At 39.9% G+C, this 25419-nt stretch overlaps 3 protein-coding genes across 3 annotated transcripts; all 3 read right to left on the bottom strand.

The window, feature by feature from the left end:
- Positions 1-4042: 4042 nt before the first annotated feature.
- Positions 4043-4984, bottom strand: LOC306704013 (olfactory receptor 6F1-like; the record flags this gene model as incomplete). Its single annotated transcript, XM_079170224.1, has 1 exon — positions 4043-4984. The coding sequence occupies one exon, from the start codon at positions 4982-4984 to the stop codon at positions 4043-4045; it is 942 nt and encodes a 313-aa protein (XP_079026350.1).
- Positions 4985-9264: 4280 nt separating this feature from the next.
- LOC306704012 (olfactory receptor 6N2-like) lies at positions 9265-10215 on the bottom strand (the record flags this gene model as incomplete). Its single annotated transcript, XM_079170223.1, has 1 exon — positions 9265-10215. The coding sequence occupies one exon, from the start codon at positions 10213-10215 to the stop codon at positions 9265-9267; it is 951 nt and encodes a 316-aa protein (XP_079026349.1).
- An 11691-nt stretch (positions 10216-21906) lies between these two features.
- On the bottom strand, positions 21907-22836 carry LOC306704011 (olfactory receptor 4B13-like; the record flags this gene model as incomplete). Its single annotated transcript, XM_079170222.1, has 1 exon — positions 21907-22836. One exon carries the CDS (start codon positions 22834-22836, stop codon positions 21907-21909), a length of 930 nt encoding a protein of 309 aa, XP_079026348.1.
- Positions 22837-25419: the final 2583 nt, after the last annotated feature.

The following is a 25419-nucleotide window of genomic DNA, read 5'->3' as shown; positions in this document are numbered from 1 at the left end:
AAATGCACAGTATCTACAATGAAATAGAATAATATTCATTTACTGACCAATCAGTAGTGCAAAGATTAACCAAACAACAGACAAACAACAGTGTAGTGGTGTTATAGTCTTGTGAATGATTTGTCTTATTGCAGTGGGCAGGAATGTGCTCCTATATCTGTCCTTGTGACAGCGGAGCTGGATCAGTCTGTTTGAGAAAGTGCTCCGCTGTCTCTGCAGTAGGTGGTGGAGAGGGTGGTCCGGGTTATCCAATATGGATAATGATTTCTTCAGTGTCCTCCTCTCCACCACCTTTTCCAGACTGTCCAGTTTGCAGCCAATGATGGAGCCGGCCTTCTTAACCAGTTTGTTAAGTCTGTTGGTGTCTCCGGCTCCAATGCTGCTCCCCAGCAGACTACGGCGAGGTAGAGTGCACTGGCCCCAACAGATTGGTAGATCATCTCCAACATCTTGCTGCACATATTGAAGGATTAATGTTTCCTCAAGAAAAAGAGTTGACTCATCTTCTTCTTATACACAGCCATGATGTTGGTCTTCCAGTTCAGTCTGTTGTCGATGGAGACACTCAGGAACTTGTACTCCTCCACCATGTCCACATCCTCTCCCAGAACTCTCAGCGGTTGTGGAGCCATCATTTTCCTCCTGAAGTCGACCACCATCTCTCTGGTCTTGGCCATGTTCAGAAGCAGGTCATTTCTAACGGCCCACTCCACAAAGTCATCCACTACTGCCCTGTACTCCTCCCGTCCGTCCCTTATACACCCAACCACTGCAGAGTCATCAGAGAACGTCTGCAGATGGCATGACCCTGAGTTGTACTGGAAGTAAGTGAACAGGAAGGGAAACATAACAGTTCCCTGTGGAGCTCCAGACAGACCACATCAAATAGCACACTGCCCAGTCGGACAAACTGTGGTCTGCCTGTGAGGTAGTCAGTGATCCAGGAGACGGTGGACGTGTTTACCCCCACCACCCGCAGCTTCTCACTCAGCAGCAGTGGTTGGATGGTGTTGAATGCACCCGAGAAATCAAAGAAAGAGCCACCGGTTCCGTTCAGGTGCGACTGAGCTTGTTGCAGCAGGTAGATATGCATCTCGTATGCAATCTATTCCAAGATCGAAGCACTTGGACAGCTGAAGTGTCCACCTTTTTGTGTAGCTTGCTGTTGCTGTATCCAAACTAGGGTCCCGCACAGGGATAAAAACGAGACAAGAATTTGGACCATAGCCACAACTTTCAGACCCGACCTGACTGATTCCGCCTGATACTGCAGAATTTGAGACCTGAACCCTGAGTCTGGGCCTGTATTTTTGTCCCCTTTCACTCAATACACTCGATACAACAAATCAGTCTCTCTTGCTTGGTTAATGGATATTAGTTTAGCTTTGTTGTCAGATGTGCTACTCCCTCACACGAGCATTGGCCTTGCTAATGATTTGCTTGTTTAGCACGTTAACTTGCGAACTTAAATGGTCCCAGAGAAGAAAAAAGGCTCTCCTAGTGGATCCCCTAGTTACCGTTTGACCAAAATGGTTTATAAAGAGTAAACATTGTGGGACTCGGAGCAATTTGTTTGGAAACAATCACAGAATACTTTTCATGCTCTGCTCCACTCTGACCGAGATGTCCTCACTCTAGCGCTGAACATTCCGCGCAATACACACCCATTATAAAATTTCGAACGGACCCAAAATTTTCGTGAAACTCAATCAGTGGCTTCATGAAAACTGTACTAGCTATTTAAATGCCCATTGGCTCACAAAAAGTCCAGCGTTTTGTCTACATTTTAAACTTCAAATAATGTTTCTACATTAATGTATGGCTAGTCAATTTGGGCCCAAGGTCAAGTATTTTTTTAGCTGTCTTTACGCTGAAACCCCATTCAAGTGAATGGAGAAATTTTGCTCAGTTTTTCGAGATTATCAGGAAAATGGCTGGGCGAATCTCTCTCGAAAATACATAGCACACCATTCCCGATCAGGCCGCACATTTTGATGTAATTTTAGCACAGGTGTTGGCAACGCTGTGTGAGGAGAAGGAGAAGCGCGCCAAACTTTTGTACGGAAGGAGAATAAGAAAAAGATTAAGCCCGATGGATTATAGTCAGTGTGCTTTTGCACAGGCAGTTTTACTGCCTTTGTGCCATGAAGCCACACTGAACGACTACACGTCTGAGGTGTCCACAGCAGTCCTAGTACACATTTGTTTGGGAGTACAACAGAGACTTATGCCCAGTTACTCTACTGAATTTTAGCTGGATGAACGTCCATTCTGTCACAACTGCATGGTGCCTGCAGAACACTGAAGAGATGATCTTTAAAATCTCATTCCACTTATCTTTTCCTGATAGTTCAGTAGTAACATTGGGTGTTACTGTGCTAACAACATTTTTACTTGGATTAAAGTAAGGGGTATATTCTATATTTAAAAATGTGACAAAGTTGAATCTTATCCATTAAAAATCAGTTCGCCACAGCCCACCTACTTTGTTATGATCTACGATGCCACAGCAGAGAAGTAGGGGGGCCCAGCCAATCCAGGTTGTGTTCAACAGAACTGGGGAGAGCCAATGCTTATCCACACAGCACACTCTCTCTCTCTCTCTCTAACACTTTTGTGTCGCAGTACAATGTTTTACCCTATGAAAATGTGGTGGTAAGTTTTTATTTGAGAATTTATTTTAAAAAAATGTTTTATTAATTATGGAGAGCAATGAAATTAATTCACACGTCAGTCTCAACACATCTTAGAGTGCATTTTAAGTTTCATCTACTGCTATTTTTTTGTTTCTATAGCTTTTTTGTTATTTGGAAAAGTATACCTCACATGAAATGATGCTCTTGCTGACAGTGAAACTGAACGTATCAGTCGTAATATTTAGAAAGTAATTGCAGATAGTGTTTGTTTTGTTTGACATGGTTTATTGGATAATATGTAATTGTTACAGTAGAAAGATCATGCACGTTACAGTAAAGTTTGCAATATCTTTCAGTAAGTTACAATTTATGATAATTTGACAGCTACATTTTTTTCTGAACATCAGATCTGTTGGGATTCTTGAAAAAAAGGGGATACATGCCCCATCATGTGACAAGTGAACACAGAAAAAGAGAACATGTGTAATGAACAAACAATTTGCCAGTTCAAGTATTGGATGGCATGTTATGTTGAAAACACAGGCCTCATCATATGCACTGAACAGCTGTTTGCGTGCTTCAGGATGGTGTGGCTGGTAAAGCCCCATTCATGAAATGCATGGTGGGATGTTTTTGTGAGTACTTCTCCCAAACTAATAGACAGACTGGAAGTTAACCTTCCACTGTGAACCTCTCTCACTACACGCAGCGTGGCATTGTCAAGGACATATGTAAGGCAGCGTTGTGGTTCACACCTCGTCCGTTCATATGATTCTGTCTCTTGGACAAGTTGAACAAAAACAATCACCGTACAGAGCATCAGCTGAATGCAGACAATGTCAATATGCATATGAGGTGACACATGAGGTGTAGAAGATATGTATATATTTTATATATATATTTCAGATATTATTCTATTTCTTTTATTCCTAAATACAAAAAAGAAAAACAGTGTAGTGGCCACTGGATCTTGTGAATTAATATAGTAAAGCAACTTCTTTATCTGTGCACACATGTTCAACAATATGAAGCACTGAACAATTGACTAAACTCTGCTAAATGAGATCAATGTTGCTAAACAAAAGATAATACATTTAGAAAGTACATATATTACTATATTATCATATTATCATCATCATTTTAAGATTACTACCCCATTAAAAGAATCATAAGATTCAGGACCCTAAATCATGAGAAATAAGAACATTCTATACAAGTAAATGCAATCCAAGGTATTAAAATACACATTTTCATTAAAAAGGAAGTCTTTCAAGAAATACTGAGCTAATATTTGCCAACTGTGCAAAACCTGCAGTCTAATAATATTACATTGAACTCCAAAAAAACATGCAGGCAATCATTTATACATAAAGAATGCATTATTGTAGGTCTTATCAGTTTCTTTATCATCGAAGTACTTTAAATTTAAAAGTAATACACCCCAGAATTCTTTTCCGAATTTTAGTCAATTTAAAACCATAAATGAGAGGATTCATAATTGGAGGTATGACAAGATATTGTATTGCAATAAAGTTATCAAGTGCTTGAGGTAAGTCTGTTGACCCGTATCTTATTTGCATGATATCAAACAGTACAGACACGAGAAAAATGAGCAAGGAGGTTAAATGTGGCACACATGTCTGCATGAACTTGGCTCTGTTTTCTAAAGAATTCACACAAGTTTTGATGACATACACGTAGGAACAAAATATGAAAAAAACATGAAATACGTAAATGATTATTGTAATGTATGCAACTATGTTGTTAATAATAGTGTCAGCTGGGAAACAAGCAAGTTTCACAATAGCCCAATTCACACAAAAAAGTCTGTTAATATGAGGGCTGCATAGCTTTAATCTAGATGTGAGGATAATATTTGTGCCTATAATGCAAAAAGGTGTTAACCAGGAGAAACACACTAACATTAAGAGTCTTAGCGTTGACATGATAGAGTGATACACCAGGGGTCGACATATAGCCACATATCGGTCATAAGCCATAACTGCAAGAATAGACATATCACTGCAGACAAACGAGTATATCACTAGAGTCTGAACAAGGCATCCAGAATAAGAGATCACATGAACGGGAGACAACAGATCCCACAGAATCTTGGGGTAGAAACCTGTTGTCCCATAAAGTCCATTCATGCAGAAAGCACACAATAGAATATACATTGGTTCATGCATGTTCTTATCCAAGATGATGGTCACAATAAGAGCAACATTTACCAGCACAATGAAACAGTAACACAGTAAAGTGAGAGAGAAGATAGCAACTCTGTAGTTCATCGTTTCACTTAAACCTGAAAGAAAAAACAACCTTACATGAGATAAATTATGCTTCATGGTTAGAAAATTGCTTTTTACCCTGTGTTATGTACGACCAGCCTTAACAGAGTGTTTGCTCTCTCATCTTACTGTTAGTAATATCTCGTCTCACTGCAGTCACACATGAGCTGGGAATTCAAACCAGCCAATCAACGTTTAGAAATAGGTTACCTCCTTGTTTCAGTGTGCTGCAATCTACTGTATGAGCAATGCATAAAACACATAAAACCTAAAGGAACATTGGAAATGGAATGCATTTTTGTCGTCAAAATATTCTTAATTAATAAAGTTCATATGGAGTTCAGATGGCGGGTTCCCAAGGTTTTAACATTAATATGAAAACAGCTATTTCGATTGGAAGTCAAAAGATAGAACATGCGCATATTCGCAATAGCCTCGACCATGTATGCATATGTATCTCATATGCAATCTATTGCAAGAGCGAGGCACTTGGACAGATAAAGTGTCCACCTTATTTTGCAGCTTGCTGTTGCTGTTTCCAAACTAGGGTCCTGCACAGGCCCAAAACAAGACCAGAATTTGGATCATACCCGCAACTTTCATACCCGATCTGACTAAATCTGCCTAATACTACAGAATTTTTGTTCGCTTTAACTTCAAACATTCTGTACAACAAATCAGTCTCTCCTCTGTTTATTTGCACCTCACTCCGGAACTTGACTACAGCAGAACCCTTGCTAGCAAATTAGGCTAACTACCCACAGTCCTTGCCATTTAGCTTAGCTAATGGATATTTGTTTAGCTTTGTTGTCAGATGTGCTATTCCCTCACATGAGCATTGGCCTCGCTAATGACTTGCTTGTTTAGCACGCTAACTTGCGAAGTGAAATGGTCCCAGAGAAGAACAAAGGTTCTCCTAGTGGATCTCCTAGTGCTTGTCTTGACATGCTGCATGCTAAAGCTGCACTTGCTAGACCGTAGGCCTGTGTGCACTGTTGCAGACTCCAAAAGAGTCTTCAGAGTTTGAAACCGAAAGATGGATGATGTCCTCCCAGCGGCTGAGTACGTGGTCACATGGAGGAAGACCCAGCTGACTTCATTGTCTGTAAGAACAATGTATTTCATGGTATGCTGTCTGTTGCATGAGGAGGTTTGTCGGAGGAGGACGCCAAAGATGAAGGATTGGAGGATGGAAGGAGCCTAACCAGGTGCTCACACTAACTTCTTGTCAAAGTCGTCACATTAACCTGAAAAGGTCAAGGCCCTGCAAAATATTTCTGCAAGATATAGTGTCACTGAATGTTAGAAATTCTGTGTCAGGTGGATACATCTGAAAACACAGTTTACAAGGGAAAACAAATTGTGTCGATTTCTTAGTAAATTTGTCATTATTTTGAGGATATCTTAAAAAGTTCTCCATCCATGGTTAAAATTAAAAACAATTATAGTAAAATGGTTACATCACATATTTTTCCTTCTTACTCCTTTTTTAGTTAAAAAAAACCTCTGCATTACAGTCATTTTCTAGTAAGGTGGGAAGATGAAGCAGAAGATAACTTTACATGTCCACATAACGTAGATTTCGTCATGAGTAGGTGTATTCATAGCCACGTAATGTACTTGTCTGGATTTGTCTGGACTTGTCTGTGCGGTCACTATGCTACAAGTGGTAGCATAGCAATCTACTGCACATGTGTTTAAAACGCGTCCTCCAAACGGACAGTATTAGCAGAACTACTTTGCATCCGTAGTGTCCGCAGCTGTCCTAGTGCACCTCGATTAGGGAGTAAACAGAGACTTAAGCCCAGTTAATCTACTGACTCTTAGCTGATTAAACCTCCATTCTGTCACAACTGTATGTTGCCTGCAGAACACTGAAGAGATGAATCTTTAAAATCTCATTCCACTTATCTTTTCCTGATAGTTCAGTAGTAACATTGAGTTATTGTTACTGTGCTAACAACATTTTTACTTGGATTAAAGTAAGGGGTATATTCTATATTAAAAAATGTGACGAGGTCTATTCTTATACATTATATGAAACAAAGCCTTTCTGGGTTTGTCTGAATCTTATTTTGTCAGTGATTTGTCCAAACACAATCAAGATGGTTAAGTGGACAGACAGGTCTTCAATTTACTTAGTTTCCAATTACCTCACAACTACCTCACAATAATATATCTGTTGTAGCTTCCTAAATGGTTTGCCTCTAATAGAACAGCAGGTGGAGCCCGGTGGATTCACTCCGGGCCACGACACATCGACCCAACCAAACTGATCCAGACCCAATAAAAGTTAGTTTGCAACAGCCCACCTACTTTGTTATAATCTACGATGCCACAGCAGAGAAGTAGGGGGGACCAGCCAATCCAGGTTGTGTGCAACTGAACTGGGTAGAGCCAATGCTTATCCACACAGCACACTCTCTCTCTCTCTCTCTCTCTCTCTCTCTCTCTAACCCTTGTGTGTCGCAGTACAATGTGTTACCTTATGTGAATGTGATGGTAACATTTTTTTAAGAATTTATTTCCAAAAAAATGTTTTTTAATTAATTATGGAGAGCAATGAAATTCATTTACACGTCAGTCTCAACACATCTGAGAGTGCATTTTAAGTTTTATCTGATGCTATTTTTATGTTTATACAGTTTTTTTCGTTATTTGGAAAAGTATACTTCAGATGAAATGACGCTCTTGCTGACAGTGAAACTGAACGTATCAGTCGTAATATTTAGAAAGTAATTGCAGATAGTGTTTGTTTTGTTTGACATGGTTTATTGGATAATATGTAATTGTTACAGTAGAAAGATCATGCACGTTACAGTAAAGTTTGCAATATCTTTCAGTAAGTTACAATTTATGATAATTTGACAGCTACATTTTTTTCTGAACATCAGATCTGTTGGGATTCTTGAAAGAAAGGAGATACATGCCCCATCATGTGACAAGTGAACACAGAATAAGACAACATGTGTAATGAACAAACAATTTGCCAGTTCAAGTATTGGATGGCATGTTATGTTGAAAACACAGGCCTCATCAGATGCACTGAACAGCTGTTTACGTGCTTCGGGGATGGTGTGGCTGGTAAAGCCCCATCCATGAAATGCCTGGTGGGATGTTTTTGTGAGTACTTCTCCCAAACTAATAGGTAGACTGGAAGTTAACCTTGCACTGTGAACCTCTCACACTACACGCAGCGTGGCATTGTCAAGGACATATGTAAGGCAGCGTTGTGGTTCACACCTCGTCCGTTCATATAATTCTGTCTCTTGGACAAGTTGAACAAAAACAATCACCGTACAGAGCATCAGCTGAATGCAGACAATGTCAATATGCATAAAAGGTGACACATGAGGTGTAGAAGAGTCACCCTTTAACAACTTCCTTAGTGGACAAAAAGAGATAACCAACAAGTTAGAGCCACAATCATGAGAGGTAGAAGCACAAATATTCACATCTTAGTCATGATTTGCTCTAGCAGTTCAACAGATAATTAGGCTCCTCAAGACTGATATAGTAACCTGTTATATAATAAAAAAGGTTAATTCAATAACATTCCCTGTTAATCTGGGTCTTAGTTAGACCGGTTCAGTGCTCATTTGTTGTTTAAAAGTTCTGACAAACTTGTTTGTAACAGCTATTTCGATTGCTAGTCAAGAGATAGAACACATAACAGATAATTAGGCTCCTCAAGATAGAACACAGTTGTTTACACGTTCTTTTGTTCCCCTATCCCTATAAAGTATGCATGCAAAGTGGCACAGTCTACTCACGCAAAACTTATGGGAGAAAATATATCGAGACCCAAAGTGTTTAATATTTAAAACATTTTTAAAATATCTTCTGAAATAAATTATAATTACATAAAAGAAATGCACTATGACCATTAACTTACCATTAACTAACTCTTAAACAACTTTAAAACTCTCAATGCTCTTTGATTTTTACTGTTATTTTATCCTGTATCTATTCATAATAAGTGGCTTTATTACCGGTCACCTTTTATGTAATGTAGATCTCTTTTTTTTTTTTTTTTTAAATGTCCATTTTCCAAAGTTCACAATGTCATTTTTCCCGGTGACACTATCATGTCATACAATAAGACCACTTTTCATCACAAACTCTTTTTCTGTCAATCAAGAGTACCTGAAAAATATTTATATTTGTTTGAATTACAACACTGAATACAATATAATATTAAACATTATAAACAGATCTCTACACATTGATTTAAAACAAAGTAATTTACTATGAAACGCATCATTGTTGCAGCAGGTTTGAAATTGATGATGAAAGACCATCAGACCACTTACTTATCGCAACGGCACACGCTACTCTTATTTTTTGTGGTTTGTTCTCTCAGGTTCTGAGCATGACAACATATTTAACAAACATTTTCTAATTTCTGGTAGCTTCAGGCCATACACAATAGGATTCACAATGGGAGGAATCACAACAAACTCGAGTGATAACATTATTGCTAGAAATGGATTCAGCGCTTCAAGATCCATTCTGCTGAGAGCAACATCACAAAACACAGTAACGGAGTAATTGACGAATGTAACAATGTGCGGCAAACAGTTTTGTATGACTTTGCTCTTGAACTCTGAAGAGCGTTTCCTACAAATGAGAATTATTCGTATATATGTATACATGACAAAAGCCAGGGGCAGAAAGACAGTGCTTGTGGACACAAGCATGCCGACAAGGTTATTAATCACAGTACTGGCGCATGACAATTTTACTACAGGCCAGTTGGCACAGAAAACCTTCGGGATCTTATTGCCACACAATGGAAGTCTGGAGGCCAAATAAACACAGGCTGCTACAGAAAAGCCTGGATAAATCCATGCAAAGGCAATCAACTTGGAGACCATCTTGGATGTTATTTTGTTGTGGTAATTTAAAGGTTGACATATCGCAACGTAACGATCATAGGCCATAATGCCCAACAGCGTGAGCTCGTAAGATGCATAGGTGTAAATGACGTAGATCTGAGCGAAACAAGCTGTGCGTGGGATCAAATGAGTATCAGACAGAAGGTCTCTCAGAAATCTGAAGAAGAAGCCAGCAGAGCCGTACAGAGAGTTAATGGAAAGACACATGATAAAAATATACATGGGCTCATGTAAAGTTTTCTCTCGTGATATCAACACTATTATGACAAGATTAGCTAAGATAATAAAAGCGTACAACAGGAGACACAGCACAAATGCCAGGTAGCGGTAGTTGCCTAGGTTCACAAACATGGTGAGATTAAAATACGGGGGAAAAGTACCGTTTTCCATTTAGCCCATAGACAGTAGCAGAGATCGTGTGATGAATAAAGAAGTCTACAGCTGGATCCTGTCGACAATGCAGCTGAAACTCCTTGTCACCTGTTTAGTTAAGGGTTGGTTTTGACATTAACTGAGGCAGTGACACCTATTTGGAAAGCACTGAATCAAATCAGATAACAGAGTTAATATTAACACGAAACATGTAGTCACAATCAACAACAAGCAAAAAAGGAAGTACGTTAAATCAGAATGGCTAGAGTCACAGTTATATTTACTGTATAAATCCAACTCTGAAGCAAATCACCAACTCCAAAACGTGTTCATGCTGACTGTGTGTCCTCTGTGTGGCACGGCAGGTATACACTGCAGTCATCACTCAATGGGGAATCTATGTTGATGTGTATGCAAAACACATCAACCAATTATTGATACTCACTTCGTAATCGCATGGGGATTCAATGGTGAAGATCCAAAAACGTTTGCTGATCCTGATAAAGATTGCTTAGTAGATGAATAACTCTTAGCGTACATATATTTTCAAAAACAAATGATTAATGCCAATATCTGGCCAATGTTGCTATTGTTGAGGCTGAAACTGGTGGAGGAAGCGCAAGGCCGCTGCTGTGTTTACTTCTTTCTGCGCAGGCGCATCATAAAGTAACTCGATCCGGTCCAAATTCAAAACAGTATTTAATTAAACAATGACGACTGTAAACTGATGATGACAATTATAATCTATAATACACTATCGATAGTATGCATCTCGAGAGCAGAGACCACGTGCAACTCCCCTCACAGGCCCGACCAAGTCGGATCCTGCAAAGCGAACTACCATGGCCCGGCGCACGTCCTCGCAAACAGTCCTTTTATGTCCTTTGATGGTCGGAAAGTGTCCCACGCTGTCGCAAAACACAAAGGCCGTCTTCTGGGGTCAGTGATTGGCTTCCAATCGCTCTGACGCCTCCTTCATCGATCCACTGCTCATCTCAATGGCTAGCCCCCTTGTGACATCACCTCTGACATCACCTCTGACCTGGGACCGCATGGTCTTACCCAGGAGTGCTCTCTGTTTTATGACCGTCTGCTTCCCTCCGTCGTCTCCGGTTCTCCTCCTCCTTCCTTGGCCATTTGTCCAGCACCTCTGTGTCCCCTTTGATGTCTCTGCCTCATGGCTCAGAACCCCCATAACGATGTGACTGTACTTTGGTTCAACACTTCCAATGATTATGTTAAAAGACTCCTACAAGTAAACTTATTGCAAACATATAATATCTTCTATAAGTAAACATCCTGTAAACCTATATTACATTCCATAAGTAAATATATTGTGACTCTTAACTTAATTTACATTCTCATCATTGTGACAATTTCATTCACCACTAGGGGTGCTATAAATTCTACTAAATAATGCTTTTAATTCTTAAATTCTCCACAAATCCCCCCTAATTCGCTGTTCACAGCGAATTAATCAATTCCCTGGAATAACACAATCCCTCACAATTGAACATTAAACAGTTGTATCCATCAATGCATCATCTACTCATAACTGGTTGTTGCCCTGTATATCTGTTTCAATAATTGTCAATCAATCTCTGCAGGAATCCACTTGAACATCTGCATTAACAATTCTTGAGGCTAATACATTCAAAAGCATTTCTAACAGTTCTCGTGTAGCATTTCTAAAATAAGTACAAGCTGTGTAGGGAAAAGGATCATTCTTTACACAGGTGTCATGATGTGTAAGCAGAATAGGTGTTACAATTTACATGCTGAAAAACAGTAGACAACACATTGTGCCTCTAAGGCCACTTAGTTCCAGGTGTTTCATCGTCGTCCAACGTGGTGAATTTGCTTTTCACTCGTGTCAATTTAGTGATACATCAAAATTATAACCTGCACTGTACAGTTACCAAAATAAAAGTATAAGATTCAATCTCCTTCCATGTCCTATCTTCTATATTCCTAAAGTCCTATCACTGAGTTAAAAGACTTGGATTTTAGCTCTAATTTAATTCAAAGGTTGCGATTTTTCATGACGTTACCAAATACAAAATGTGGATCTATCTTTACAACAAAATCAAAAAATGACATTACATTATCCCCCCTTTGCCACGCTATCTCTGCTGTAAACTAATTTAGCGTAACAATGGAAGCGATCATGTGGCAATTGTCTAGGCTTATTCATTCACAATTTTATAATAATTGAATATCACACGTAAGGAATATTTTTGCAGGCACACTTAAGGCACAATTCTACAGGCATCAGCTGCAGAAATTCCTGTTCAAGAGAAACAAATCTGTTATGCATCTCCATCTTTATTACTGTTGTTTATCAAGATCCTTTGTGCTTTTGAAGTCAGTGTATTGAGTCTGACTTGCTGCCAGTCAGACATCACAGCATTCCTCGGCCTCGTAACAGAACACTTGTTGAATCTCCCCCTCTTACAACTCAGATTGTGTGGGAGACAGAGAAACAGAGACACAGCAGTACTTTTTGTCCAATACACTAATTTTAACCATTATAACATAACCTTTCCACTTCTCTAAGTCATACTTCCTCTAGTTCACGTAACATATGTGCTGTGCAGTGAAGTGAATCAGCCTGCATGTGACATTCCTAACATCTATACCTTAATAGTTAACGTGACTTGTCTTAACTTTCCAAATCCTTCAATTTCATTCGAATACATGCGCTATGTGGATATGAGTGTTGTTTGTCTAGTTTCTAATGTGTGTATTAAATGTACGAGTTTGTTATCTAAGAATCTAAAGTTAACTCACCCCGTGTTGTATTTCGTGCATCACCATCACTAGGGGTCCACTTCGCTTGCCTGCTGCACCCCCCCAGTCTGATTGCTGATTGTCGATCCTTCCCTCACTCCTTGTTCATGGAGGATGAGCAGCCTCTTCTTTGATGTTCAAGCTGCCACTTTTATGGCACCCAAAGGCTTCAGTTGGTGTGTGTCAAAGTCTCAAAGTCTCTGCCCCCCCTTTCAGCTTCCTCTCATGGCCTGATACCTTATCAGCTGAGCATCCTTGCATCTGTGCTGATGAAACTTCTCTGTCCATGTCACACAATTCTCTTATGTGATGTTTTCCAGGCTCATGGATGGCGGAAAGTCGTCGGTCAGGGCTGACACTGTAGATCTTGAATGAGTCTCGTTCATCTTCTTCATCCTCGGCATGTTGAGTGGTGTCGTCCATGTTGTTTGTGGGTGGGGAGCGTACGGCAGCGAAGTGGAATCCCAGATCAGGATTCACTCGACCATGTACCTCGACTAAAAAAACAAACAAAACAAAAACTACCCAAAGTTCAGCAGTAAAAGTTAGAATACATCACTAATCTGTAGTTGGCTACAATGTTGGGATCAAATTTAAAAATGACAATCCAATTCTTAGATTATCTGTGTGTGTGTGTGTGTGTGTGTGTGTGTGTGTGTGTGTGTGTGTGTGTGTGTGTGTGTGTGTGTGTGTGTGTGTGTGTGTGTGTGTGTGTGTGTGTGTGTGTGTCTCACCACTGCATTCGTCTCTCTCCACCTATGCTTTCCAGTTTACATTTCTTTCTTTCCCTCTTGGACATCAATATATTTGTATTTGCTTCACCTTTTTCTCTGCTCCAAGCACACTCAAAGTTGATCACAATTTTCCTTAGGCAAAAACTGCCTTTTCAAGGAACCCCAATTTGCTTCCCTCCCAATTATTTGATTATCGAAACATTATTATGAATATTACCAAAAATATTCTATGTCCCAATTCTGTGCACTTTTAAATCCCAATTTGACTCAAAAAACAAACAAACAAAATAAAACAAAACCCAAAACAAAACAAAACCCCAAAATGAACAAAACCCAAAATAAACAAACCAATTTTTTATCAGAGTCAATTTTCCAAATTTCAGTATCTCAAAGAAATCTGATTTCTGGCTTTAAATTAATTAAGCACCCCCCTTGGTACTCCTAAGTCATCTTGGCAAACTTGGCTATAAAATGAGCCTCTCGCCGAAGTTGATGTAAACATTATGCAGGCTAGGAGCGTTCAATAAACTCTCTACTCCGTCTACCCTCGAATCTCTATTCTGACTGTAGCCCTGACTGAGTGAAAAATTAAGTATTTTTCTATTTTTCATTACAATTAAAAATTGTAAAATTAAAAATTATGAAAATTAAAATTATGAATTAAAATAAAAAATTACAACTGCTGGAATCAAAGTCTAAATCAACTATGCAAGTTGAAATATGAATCAAAGTTAACAATTGTAGAATAAAATTGAATTAAAACTGAAAGTCAAAATATTGGATTAAAGCTAAACGTACCATCTGAAGTTAAATTATTGAATTGAAACTAATTTCCAATCGAACAAGTACATGTAAAATCATCTACGGTAGTCTAAAATGCTATATTGATACTAAGCAACAATTGAAGTCACTATGCAAGTTAAAAGATTATAGAGTCAAAAACAATGAATGCTACAAGTTTGTCATCAAAAACTTACTTTTGTAATCGATCTACCAATCTACTGGGTGGCGTATTGTAGTTAACTATTTTGCAGTTCTAAACAGATTTCATCTCTAGGTTTTCTGGGTAATGGAGTTTTCTGTAATCATCATGCAATTACTCATCCAAACCGCTAGTTGTGCAGAGTTCTCTTCTTCTTCTATGGTTTTTCAACCGGATGTGACCGGAAACAGCTTGTAGCTAATGCTAGCAGCTACCTCGCTTCGTCTTCTAACGAAACAAGCTAAGCTAACTGGCGAAAACGTTACACAAAGCACCATAGTTTGAACTCAATAACATGCCGAATTCACACACTATATTTCTGCTAGACCGTGCTTTGACTTCTCCACATGCACCGGTTATTTTATAATCTCCTCGTTTATCTAAATATCTATAGTAAGCACCGGAGCAGGCCTTTAGCTCCCGGCTTCAAACAATTCATTCACACCGTACGTTACCCTTTCTTACAACACAACTTTCAACAACACTACAACATTTATCACAAAATACAGCTGTTACAAAACAAAATGCACAATTCGCCCCATTCATTACCTATTACCAACCCCCAAATTAGATTCCCCTGAACTCAGTCATTATAGCGCTTTTAAGCGATTGAGCCTCAGTCCAAAGTGCAAAATCCTTTAGCGAACTGGTCCCTAGAACTCAGTTATTATTGCGCTTTCGAGCGGCTAGCCTCCGTCCAGATAGCTAGCCCTCTGGCGAACTGTTCGTCTTAATCCCCTAGAACTCAGTTATTATAGCGCTTTTTAAGCGATTAAGCCTCAATCCAAAGTGCAAAATCCTTTAGCGAACTGGTCGTTTTAATTCCCTAGAACGCGTTATTATAGCGCTTTCGAGCGGCTAGCCTCCATCCAGATAGCTAGCCCTCTGGCGAACCGTTCGTTTCGGCTTCTTAAGCTCGTATACAATTTGTACCCTTCCCGTTAGAGTCGTCGTTTCATCAATCACACGACACACTCATGAGACAATGAAACAGCCGTCGCTAATTTCACGTAATCACTCGCAATACGTGCTCAAACTCAATTCACTCGACACTCAGAGCCGCTTATGCCACTCGTATTAGCCCGTAGCTATCTTAGCTTCTTCAAAGCTTGCGTTCTCTTGACGCTCCGTTCTCTTGACGGACCGTACTCTTGACGGACCTCACCGGTAGGATTTCGCAACAATATTTAGAGCCCGAAGCTCATAGCGTTAACAACACTAGTTAAATAAGTATTTCAGATTGCAAATGCACCTCATACAGTATTACAGTCACTCTAAATTTCTACTTTACCGGCTTGCGTTCCTCCTCGTGTCCAGCATTCAGGAGACATCAATCGCGGGACACTTTCGCCTAAGTTTCCTAGTCTACCTATGCAGATTTTTATTAAAACGGCTCTGCGTACCTTTAGTTCGTGCGCACTTCGAAAGTGTCCACCGATCCACGTCTCCTCAGCCTTCTCAGAATCCTCTTTGCCCCACGTTGGGCGCCAAATTGTTGAGGCTGAAACTGGTGGAGGAAGCGCAAGGCCGCTGCTGTGTTTACTTCTTTCTGCGCAGGCGCATCATAAAGTAACTCGATCCGGTCCAAATTCAAAACAGTATTTAATTAAACAATGACGACTGTAAACTGATGATGACAATTATAATCTATAATACACTATCGATAGTATGCATCTCGAGAGCAGAGACCACGTGCAACTCCCCTCACAGGCCCGACCAAGTCGGATCCTGCAAAGCGAACTACCATGGCCCGGCGCACGTCCTCGCAAACAGTCCTTTTATGTCCTTTGATGGTCGGAAAGTGTCCCACGCTGTCGCAAAACACAAAGGCCGTCTTCTGGGGTCAGTGATTGGCTTCCAATCGCTCTGACGCCTCCTTCATCGATCCACTGCTCATCTCAATGGCTAGCCCCCTTGTGACATCACCTCTGACATCACCTCTGACCTGGGACCGCATGGTCTTACCCAGGAGTGCTCTCTGTTTTATGACCGTCTGCTTCCCTCCGTCGTCTCCGGTTCTCCTCCTCCTTCCTTGGCCATTTGTCCAGCACCTCTGTGTCCCCTTTGATGTCTCTGCCTCATGGCTCAGAACCCCCATAACGATGTGACTGTACTTTGGTTCAACACTTCCAATGATTATGTTAAAAGACTCCTACAAGTAAACTTATTGCAAACATATAATATCTTCTATAAGTAAACATCCTGTAAACCTATATTACATTCCATAAGTAAATATATTGTGACTCTTAACTTAATTTACATTCTCATCATTGTGACAATTTCATTCACCACTAGGGGTGCTATAAATTCTACTAAATAATGCTTTTAATTCTTAAATTCTCCACACTATACATACTCACTGACTCCCACTGAGTTCTGCAGGTTAAGATTTAACAGAAGAATGATCAATTGCATCAGCTACACATTTTATTTTTATGAAAAACACATTGACAGAACAAGCCACTTCAACGGACCAAATTCTGGATTAATACTATAAATTCCAAGTGTGGTGTTATTTTGTGTTATTTTGTGATCATACAGCTGTAGTAAACAGCCGACGTGTGGCTCGCTAGACACAGTGAGCTCGATGAAATCCACGGAGCTCCTCCGGACTATGTTATGAACCAGACATGACGGCGTTTAGTTCCCCGTGATATCTGGGACTTCCACAACACGTACTGAGCAGAAATAGAGGTTATTTTTCTACGGTTGATGGCGGACAGTTGAAAAGCTTTCAGGCCGATAAGCCACGCCCCCTCTCCGGCGCGTCCAGCGCGATGCACGCGAATGAACACAAATAGTCCCCGGCGATACCGGCGGCGCGAATGACGCGATGAACGCAATTCGCGCGCGTTCATCGCGTTTGGTGTGAACACACCTTTAGCTTTAATCTGTGCTGATAACATGATGAACATGATCAACCTTATACCTGCTTAACGTCAGCATGTTAGCATTGTCATTGTGAGCATATAAGCACGGGCGATGTTAGCATTTAGCTCAAACCATCGCTTTGCCCATTAAGTGCAGCCTCACAAAGCTGCTAGCATGGCTGTAGTAGAGGCTGTAGTTCATTTGTATTCTTTCGTTTCACTCACTTTTCATGACTACATGCACTTCATTGAAGATTCGAGGCCATAAAGTTATATCCTGATTCACATATTCACAAAGGGAGTTTGGTTTGCTGTCTACCTGATGCTAACACAGTCTCACTCCCAACTCGACAAATACCAACGCTTGGTCAGTGGCCCTGAGCTCCAGACTGGGACACTTTAGGTTACCCTTTAGCGTCAGTTTTGGACGTGGCAATGATGGTGTGTCAGTTTTCACTGGTTACATGCAAAGTGTCAAAATAATAGTTTTGGACAACAGTATTAGACCTTAATAACACAGACAACAGGCTACTTGCTATCAGGATCGATTCACTCGTTTTAATGGGAGTTGTTGACAGTAAGAACAACATCACACCCATTTTTTCTTTTGAAGGATTTTTCTTTAGTAAAGCAAATAAGTGAGGAAACAAATGCACAAGTCCAGTAGGTTGTGCATTCATCTCTGATAGTTAGAGGCTTTAAACACAGATAAATAAATTAACTAAACTAGTTCTGAGGTTTCAACATAGTACTTCGAACTTTATGACCATGTGTTTTTGTGTATGTACCTATAGTAGTGTGCAAAGATTGTATTTAGAAAGATTCATCTCTAGAAATGATTATTAAATAATAGCTTAGACCTGTCAACAAACAAGTATCCAACAATAACTTCTGTATACCCATGTGTACCATTCTGAGTTACTAAGGATCAGAAGAAAACTAATTATTATGGAACACGTGATGTAATCTGTTGATTATGTTTTGTTTAATACAGTACAACAATTGGTCACAGACATTCACACACACATAGGTCATGAGGGATGAAAGGTTTGTACTTTATTGGTCCCTCAGGCCTCCTTAATTCCCACCACTGCCCTGACATTCCTAGTGTATCTTCACCAGGTGTGGAAACAGTGCTTGAGGGATAGTTACGCTGTTTACTGGCTTCAGTGACAGAAAATCTGAAAGGACGTTAGATATGATGAATAATGGGTTTCCCTCAACAACTCTGATGTAATGTTTGATGATATCAACACTAATGAGAACCCATGGGATGGTACACAGTATGCTTTATTTTTCAAAGGTTATTAATGTAGAGTAACTAAGTTGGAAATGGTCAACAGGGCATTATCTCCATTATACCTGGAGAGCAGTTAAACATGCCTGGCTACCCTGGAGTGCCACCCTGGGTAACCAAACCAAAACAAATGTTTTGGTTTTGGAAAAACAGAAATGAACTGACCTTGTGACATCGCACATGTTTGACTGTGATAACCAGCCTGATCACACAAGAACGTGAAATGACCATAATCTTCTAACAGTGCGTTACGTGGTGGTGGCAAACGATTAAAGCAATGAAAGTCAATTAGGATTCTTTTTTCGTGGTGGACACACAAATCAAAACCCATCCATGTGAATGTACAAGACTCAGAGCTAGTGACTTGGTATGAACAGTGAGAGAGACTACGTCAGGTGGGAGAGGAAGCACAGGACATTCAACCAAGAGGCCGGTGTCCGAGACCAGTGTTGTCAAAGTGTTGTTGAGTTATTGTGAAGTGACGTTCACGATGTGTTAACAACTTTGTTTACGTAGCTATTTCAAGCTCATATCCCTGACGTTTTCTCTACACCTAACTATGTGGTTATGTAACGGTAAATTAGTTCTGTGGTGATGCGCTGTTGGGAGGTTGTGGTAATTTCCCGCATTCATGTTAGATCATGTGGGTTATGACAGTAGAAGTCACACTTTTTATGGTACTTTTATTCAAAGTACTTTGTACTAAAAGTAACATCTGATCCAAGAGGTCATCAACCCAGCAGCAGTGAGGCTCAAGCTTCCCTGGTCCATGTGGCTCAACTCGATATTCCATGTCTACAAGTTCAAGCCGGTTTAAGAAAGCCCACAGGTTCCTTCTACTGTAACTCCACTACCACCCGGTTCAATGATGGACGCCCTGCCTACATGGTTTGCTGCCTGCTACGTTCCCGCCGCCGTAGAAGAGGTCTGCAATACTTAGTTGACTGCGAAGGGTACGGTCCAGAAGAGAGGTCCTGGGTTTCGGCTAGACACATCCTGGACTCATCAGGGAGTTCCACTGCCGCCATTCTGACCAGCCATCCAAGACCTCCACATCCAGTGGGGCTCATCTTGGAAACTCTTTCCCCTCTTTCCTTTGCGGCTTCGGACGACGAAGACAGCGAGGAAGGCAAGGATGACACCCCATGATGCTGAGGAGGATGCTAAGATGGACAACTCCGACGAGTATGCTCTACTGAGTTTGGCATTAAAAATCATTACCTACTCTTCCCGGTCTCATGTGTGCTGCAATTGGGTCGTACCACTAACAGCTCCATATAGATGATATATTTAGCTTATATATTTTGTATCTATAATTTGACAGAGAAAAAAATGCAGATGGAGGCAAGTGAAGATGACAAACAAAAACGTATTTCAAACAGGAAATACATATTTTGCCTATAAGCCTATAAATTAATGCCTCCTAGCCTAATTTTGGCAAACATTTGGTTACTGTGAGACTCCTATCAGACTACTGTACATAATATTTTTTGCATCATTGTGTCATAAATTCTTCTGATAAATGGCGGACTACACCCAACCAATCCACGCTTTCCGTCTTAAAAACTTGAAAAGGAAGTGCAAGGGACAAACTTCTCACTTCCACCTGACAGCTCAGCAACAACAGTTGCACCAGTTAAAAAATTGGGCTGAATTTCACCACTGAGGGGGGTGAAGACACCGTATCAGTGGATTCATAGTGTTAGATATCATGTGTTGTAACTGCTGATATTGTGCAATATTAAACCTCCTTGTCCACCAACATTGCCGGCCATTACCACGAGGAAGAGGGGACGTTCCCCTCCAAATTACAATTTAGTTTTCTTCAACTCTGCTGCACATAAGAGACCAAACTAGAAATACTGAACTGGGAAACTACTTAAGGTTGGGTGGTTAGCAAAAGAAGGATGAATACATTTTTTGACAAAAATATTTCTATTATTGCATTGTTATATGAAAGAAATAAAGAGAAAGGTGTCACTGTCAATGTTGTGACAACATTATCGAGTTGTACATGTGCAACAATTATGTCACACAAACCTTCTGAATTCACTGAAAGTTGAATTAAACAAGGTCTCACTAACACAAGCAAGGCGTGTAACAGAACCGTTTTTTAAAATGTAAAATATACGTAAAAGATTTTAAAGCATGGGAGTTATGGTAAATAATCTAGATAAAATATACAATATAATTATATGCTTATGTGTTTTATGTGTTTTTAATAGTGTTTTGTAAAGTAGACAATACAATGTGTTGCTTCTTTTAATTGTGCTGAAAATAAGTAATGCAAATTTCAAATATCAACATCAATTTCAATATTGAAAGATTACCGCCTGAAGTGAGACAAAGGCAGCTTAGATTTGAAAGGTAGATTTAATGAAAAGTGCAAAGATATTAAGAGCAAACAGATTGATCTCCTGTAAAAGGATCATAAGATATGGACACAATAAATACAAAAACATACATTTAACCATTAGCTATAAGCAGATAATGTACTGTGCGTGTTATCATGCAGCCCAAGTAAGGTACAGGTTACTCCTCTGCCTTTGGCCTTCATGTCATATAAATGTTTTTTTTGTTGCAGATAGCAAGTTCAGCTGTGTCATGTTTAAAAGGCTGAATATTATGATCTAATTTCACATCCTTTCTACTTTGGCATATCTGTCTTCTGACCTTTGTGCATCTACTGTCTCTAAAGCAAAGCCACTGACAAGTGTGCTAAAAATATAATGACAAGATTCAGGTTTTATATTTACATTCATTTATCTTCTAACTGCAATGAGGCAGACAAGCAAGTGAACATCCGAAAAGCTTTCAATGCAAAACAAAAGATATTTCAAACAATTTCATTTACAAGGATCATCTGGGATGTGCACACAAATAATCAAATCTGTAAACCTACCTAAAACATTAGTGAAAGGCAGATCATGTAAATATGCAAAAAGAAGTATGCCATATGCAAAGTTCATGTTTCAAAGTATAATAATTCATAGACAAAAATATTATGAGTGCATTAATACATGTATTTGAATTTTCTTATCTCTTAATTGTACAAGTAACACCAACTAGAATTCTGTTCCGAATTTTGGTCAATTTAAAACCATAAACGAGAGGATTCATCATGGGAGGTATGATGAGAAGTTCTATTGCAATAACATTTTGAATGGTTGGAGGGAGATTTGAACCAAATCGCACATTAAAGACATCAAACAGTATAGTCACAAGAAAAATGATTAAGGAGGTTAAATGTGGCACACATGTCTGCATGAACTTGGCTCTGTTTTCTAAGGAATTCACACAAGTTTTGATAACATACACGTAGGACCAAACTATGAAAAAACCATGAAGCATGTAAATGATTATTGTAATATAAGCAACTATGTTGTTAACAATAGTGTCAGCAGTAAAACAAGCAAGTTTAACAATAATCCAATTAATACAATAAAGTCTGGCAATATAAGGGCTGCATAGCTTTAATCTAGATATAAGAATAATATTTATTGCAGAAATGCAAAAAGATGTTAACAAGGAGAAACATACTAACAGTAACACTCTTTGCTTCGACATGATAGAGTGGTACACCAGGGGTCGACATATAGCCACATATCTGTCATATGCCATGACTGCAAGAATAGACAGATCGCTGTAGACATATGAGGACATCACTAAAGCCTGAACAAGGCATCCAGAATAAGAGATCACATGAACGGAAGACAACAGATCACACAGAATCTTGGGGTAGAAACCTGTTGTTCCATAAAGTCCATTCATGCAGAATGTGCACAATAGAATATACATTGGTTCATGCATGGTCTTATCCAAAATGATGGTGACAATAAGAACAACATTTACGAGCACAACGAAACAGTAACACAGTAAAGTGAGAGAGAAGAGAGCAACTCTGTAGTTCACTGTTACATTTAAACCTGAAAGAACAAATGATGTTACTCGAGAGACATTATCCATCGTGGTTAGAAAACGTCCTCAACACTGTGCCTGTTTCCTCATCTCACTGTTGTTAATATCCTCTGACCATAGCAACGCATGAGCTGGGAATTCAAACCAACCAATCAACAATTAGAAAGAGCAAACTCGTTTTTAGCGTGCTGCAATCTACTGTATGAGGTGAACAATGCAGGAAATACATGAAAACTAAAATAATATTTTTGTTAATAGGAAGTTGAGGTGGCGGACATAAGTTCCTAAAGCTTTCATTATTCACTACGAAAACATCATATTTCTAGTTGTAGTCAAAATAAACTCACATATAATGAAGGGAATGATTAACAACTCAAAGTATATTGTGTTTCAGCCAACATCTAACAAAGTGAGGATTTAAGAAGTGTAGAAAGGCTTGCCTATAATTTAGCTGATTATAAATTATTTATTAAAATCGAAACTGAATCTGAATCAGAAACAGTTTATTGCCAAGTATCTTACACATACAAGGAATTTGGCTGAGTGATTGTTGCGTGACCATAAACATAGTGCAATAGTAAAAGACCTTATTTGAAAAAAGAAAATATGAAAATGTACAATAAAATATGATTAACAAACAAACAAATTAATAGTATGTTAAAACAAGTATGTTACTAAAGTGTCAAGTGTATATTTAAAGAGTAGAGTTATGCAAGGATGTGTAACTGTAAGTAATTGTCCTGGGGATGTAAGAGTCTGAGTCAGTGGGGGTCCCGGGCTTTGTTGATGAGCCCAACTGCAGAAGGGAAGAAACTGTTTTTGTGGCGTGAGGTCTTGGTCCTGATGGCCCACAGCATCTTACCAGAGGGAAGGGACTCAAAGAGTTTGTGTGCAGGGTGAGAGGGGTCGGCCACAATCTTTGTTGCCCGCCTCCTGGTCCTGGAGGCAAACAAGTCGTGGAGGGACAGCAGATTGCAGCCAATGACATTCTCATCAGAGCGAATGATATGCTGCACTCTACCCTTGTCCTTGACAGTGGCTGCAGCGTACCAGATGTTGATGGCGGAGGTGAGCATGGTTTCAATGATGGCAGTGTAGAAATGAACCATCTTTGTAGGAGCCAGGTATGGCCTGTGCCATTTTGTACACCCTTTTCTGTCACTTCTGGTAATTGAGTCACGTGGTGTTGGGGATAGCAATGGGGACATATGCTGTTCTATAGTTTAGTTGGATGAATGGAAGGAGACTCATTTTAAGTTGCCGATAGTCACCTACACTTGTCAACCAAAAACTAAAGTACAACGGAGCCATGCCATTTGTGGTGTTGACAAGCCGGACAGTATTGCGATCGCCGTGCTGAGCCTTCATGTTGGTCACAACAGTGGCCGGTTGCCCGACAGTATCGCGAACAAACGGCGGTATGTAACCTGTGTTTTCTACTGTGTGTGGCTTGTTTGGAACGCAGTTTGAATTGGTTACTGCCGTGCGTCGAAGTGGTGTGTTGTTGTCCTTTCGCCGTGCTTTTGCCATATGTTGAATTTGGAGCCTTGAAGCAGACTGTTGTGTGCTGTGTAATAGTGTTGGATGTTAATATGCCGCCTTCATTCCAGTGTTATGGCTGCTGAGCTTGCTGACTTTAAATGTAATTTCTACTGCGACAGTCATTTCCTTGTTTGTTTGAAATGAGTGCCATCAAGGACTGGTTTGATGGTTAGCACATCTGAAATGGAGAAAATGACAAGATTTCTAACTGAAAAGGCTCTGGCAAGCAGAATTGAGACAATACAGAAGAAACTAAAAAATTAAGCTCTGCCAGGGAAAGAAAATGGGGCTCACAAAGAGTCTCTATCTCAGGGTTGTCAAACTCAATCACAGAGAGGGCCAAAATAAAATATTGGGACTAAGTTGAGGGCCAAACAGGGTCAACATTTAATAAACAGGATAGAAGGGATATTCGACAAAGTGCAAAAAGAATACACCTTTATTGGCTACATTCTTTTATGCAGATAAAGACATCAAGAATTGTCTTAATAAGGCAAGGAACGCTTTCAAAGTACTAAATAACATATGGAGGTCACAGCAGTACACCATCAAGACCAAACGTAAATTGTATCAGAGCTGTGTTTTATCCACCCTATTGTATGGTTCTGAATGCTGGAGAATGACACAAGAAGATCTCAACAGACTATCAACCTTCCACACCAAGAGTTTTACGCGAATACTTCACATTTTCTGACCAAACACCATTTCAAATGAAGAACTGTATGACAAATGCCAACAAGAATGCGTGAGACCATCCTAATGAGAAGAAGATGGAGATGGATAGGACATGTGTTGAGAAAAGGCCCTGCTGATATTACAAGAACTCAATTACAAGTGCTCAATTACAAGAATTACTGCACTCTAGAGGCTGGGGACCAGACGGGGAACAGGGCTCTAGAAGCTGGAAATCAGACGGGGAACAGGGCTCTAGAGGCGGGATCTCGGGTGGACGGCCGAACTGCCGCACTTGCTTTGGACACGGGTGCTCCAGCAGACGACCGGACTGCAGGACTTGCTTCGGACACGGGTGCTCCGGTGGACGGCCAGACTGCAGGACTTGCTTCGGACACGGGTGCTCCGGCAGACGGC

Source organism: Pholis gunnellus (genome assembly GCF_910591455.1).
Source record: "Pholis gunnellus genome assembly, chromosome: 12".
Taxonomy (NCBI): Eukaryota; Metazoa; Chordata; class Actinopteri; order Perciformes; family Pholidae; genus Pholis; species Pholis gunnellus.
Note: the sequence above shows the minus strand (reverse complement) of the source record. Positions and strands in the feature narration are given on the sequence as shown.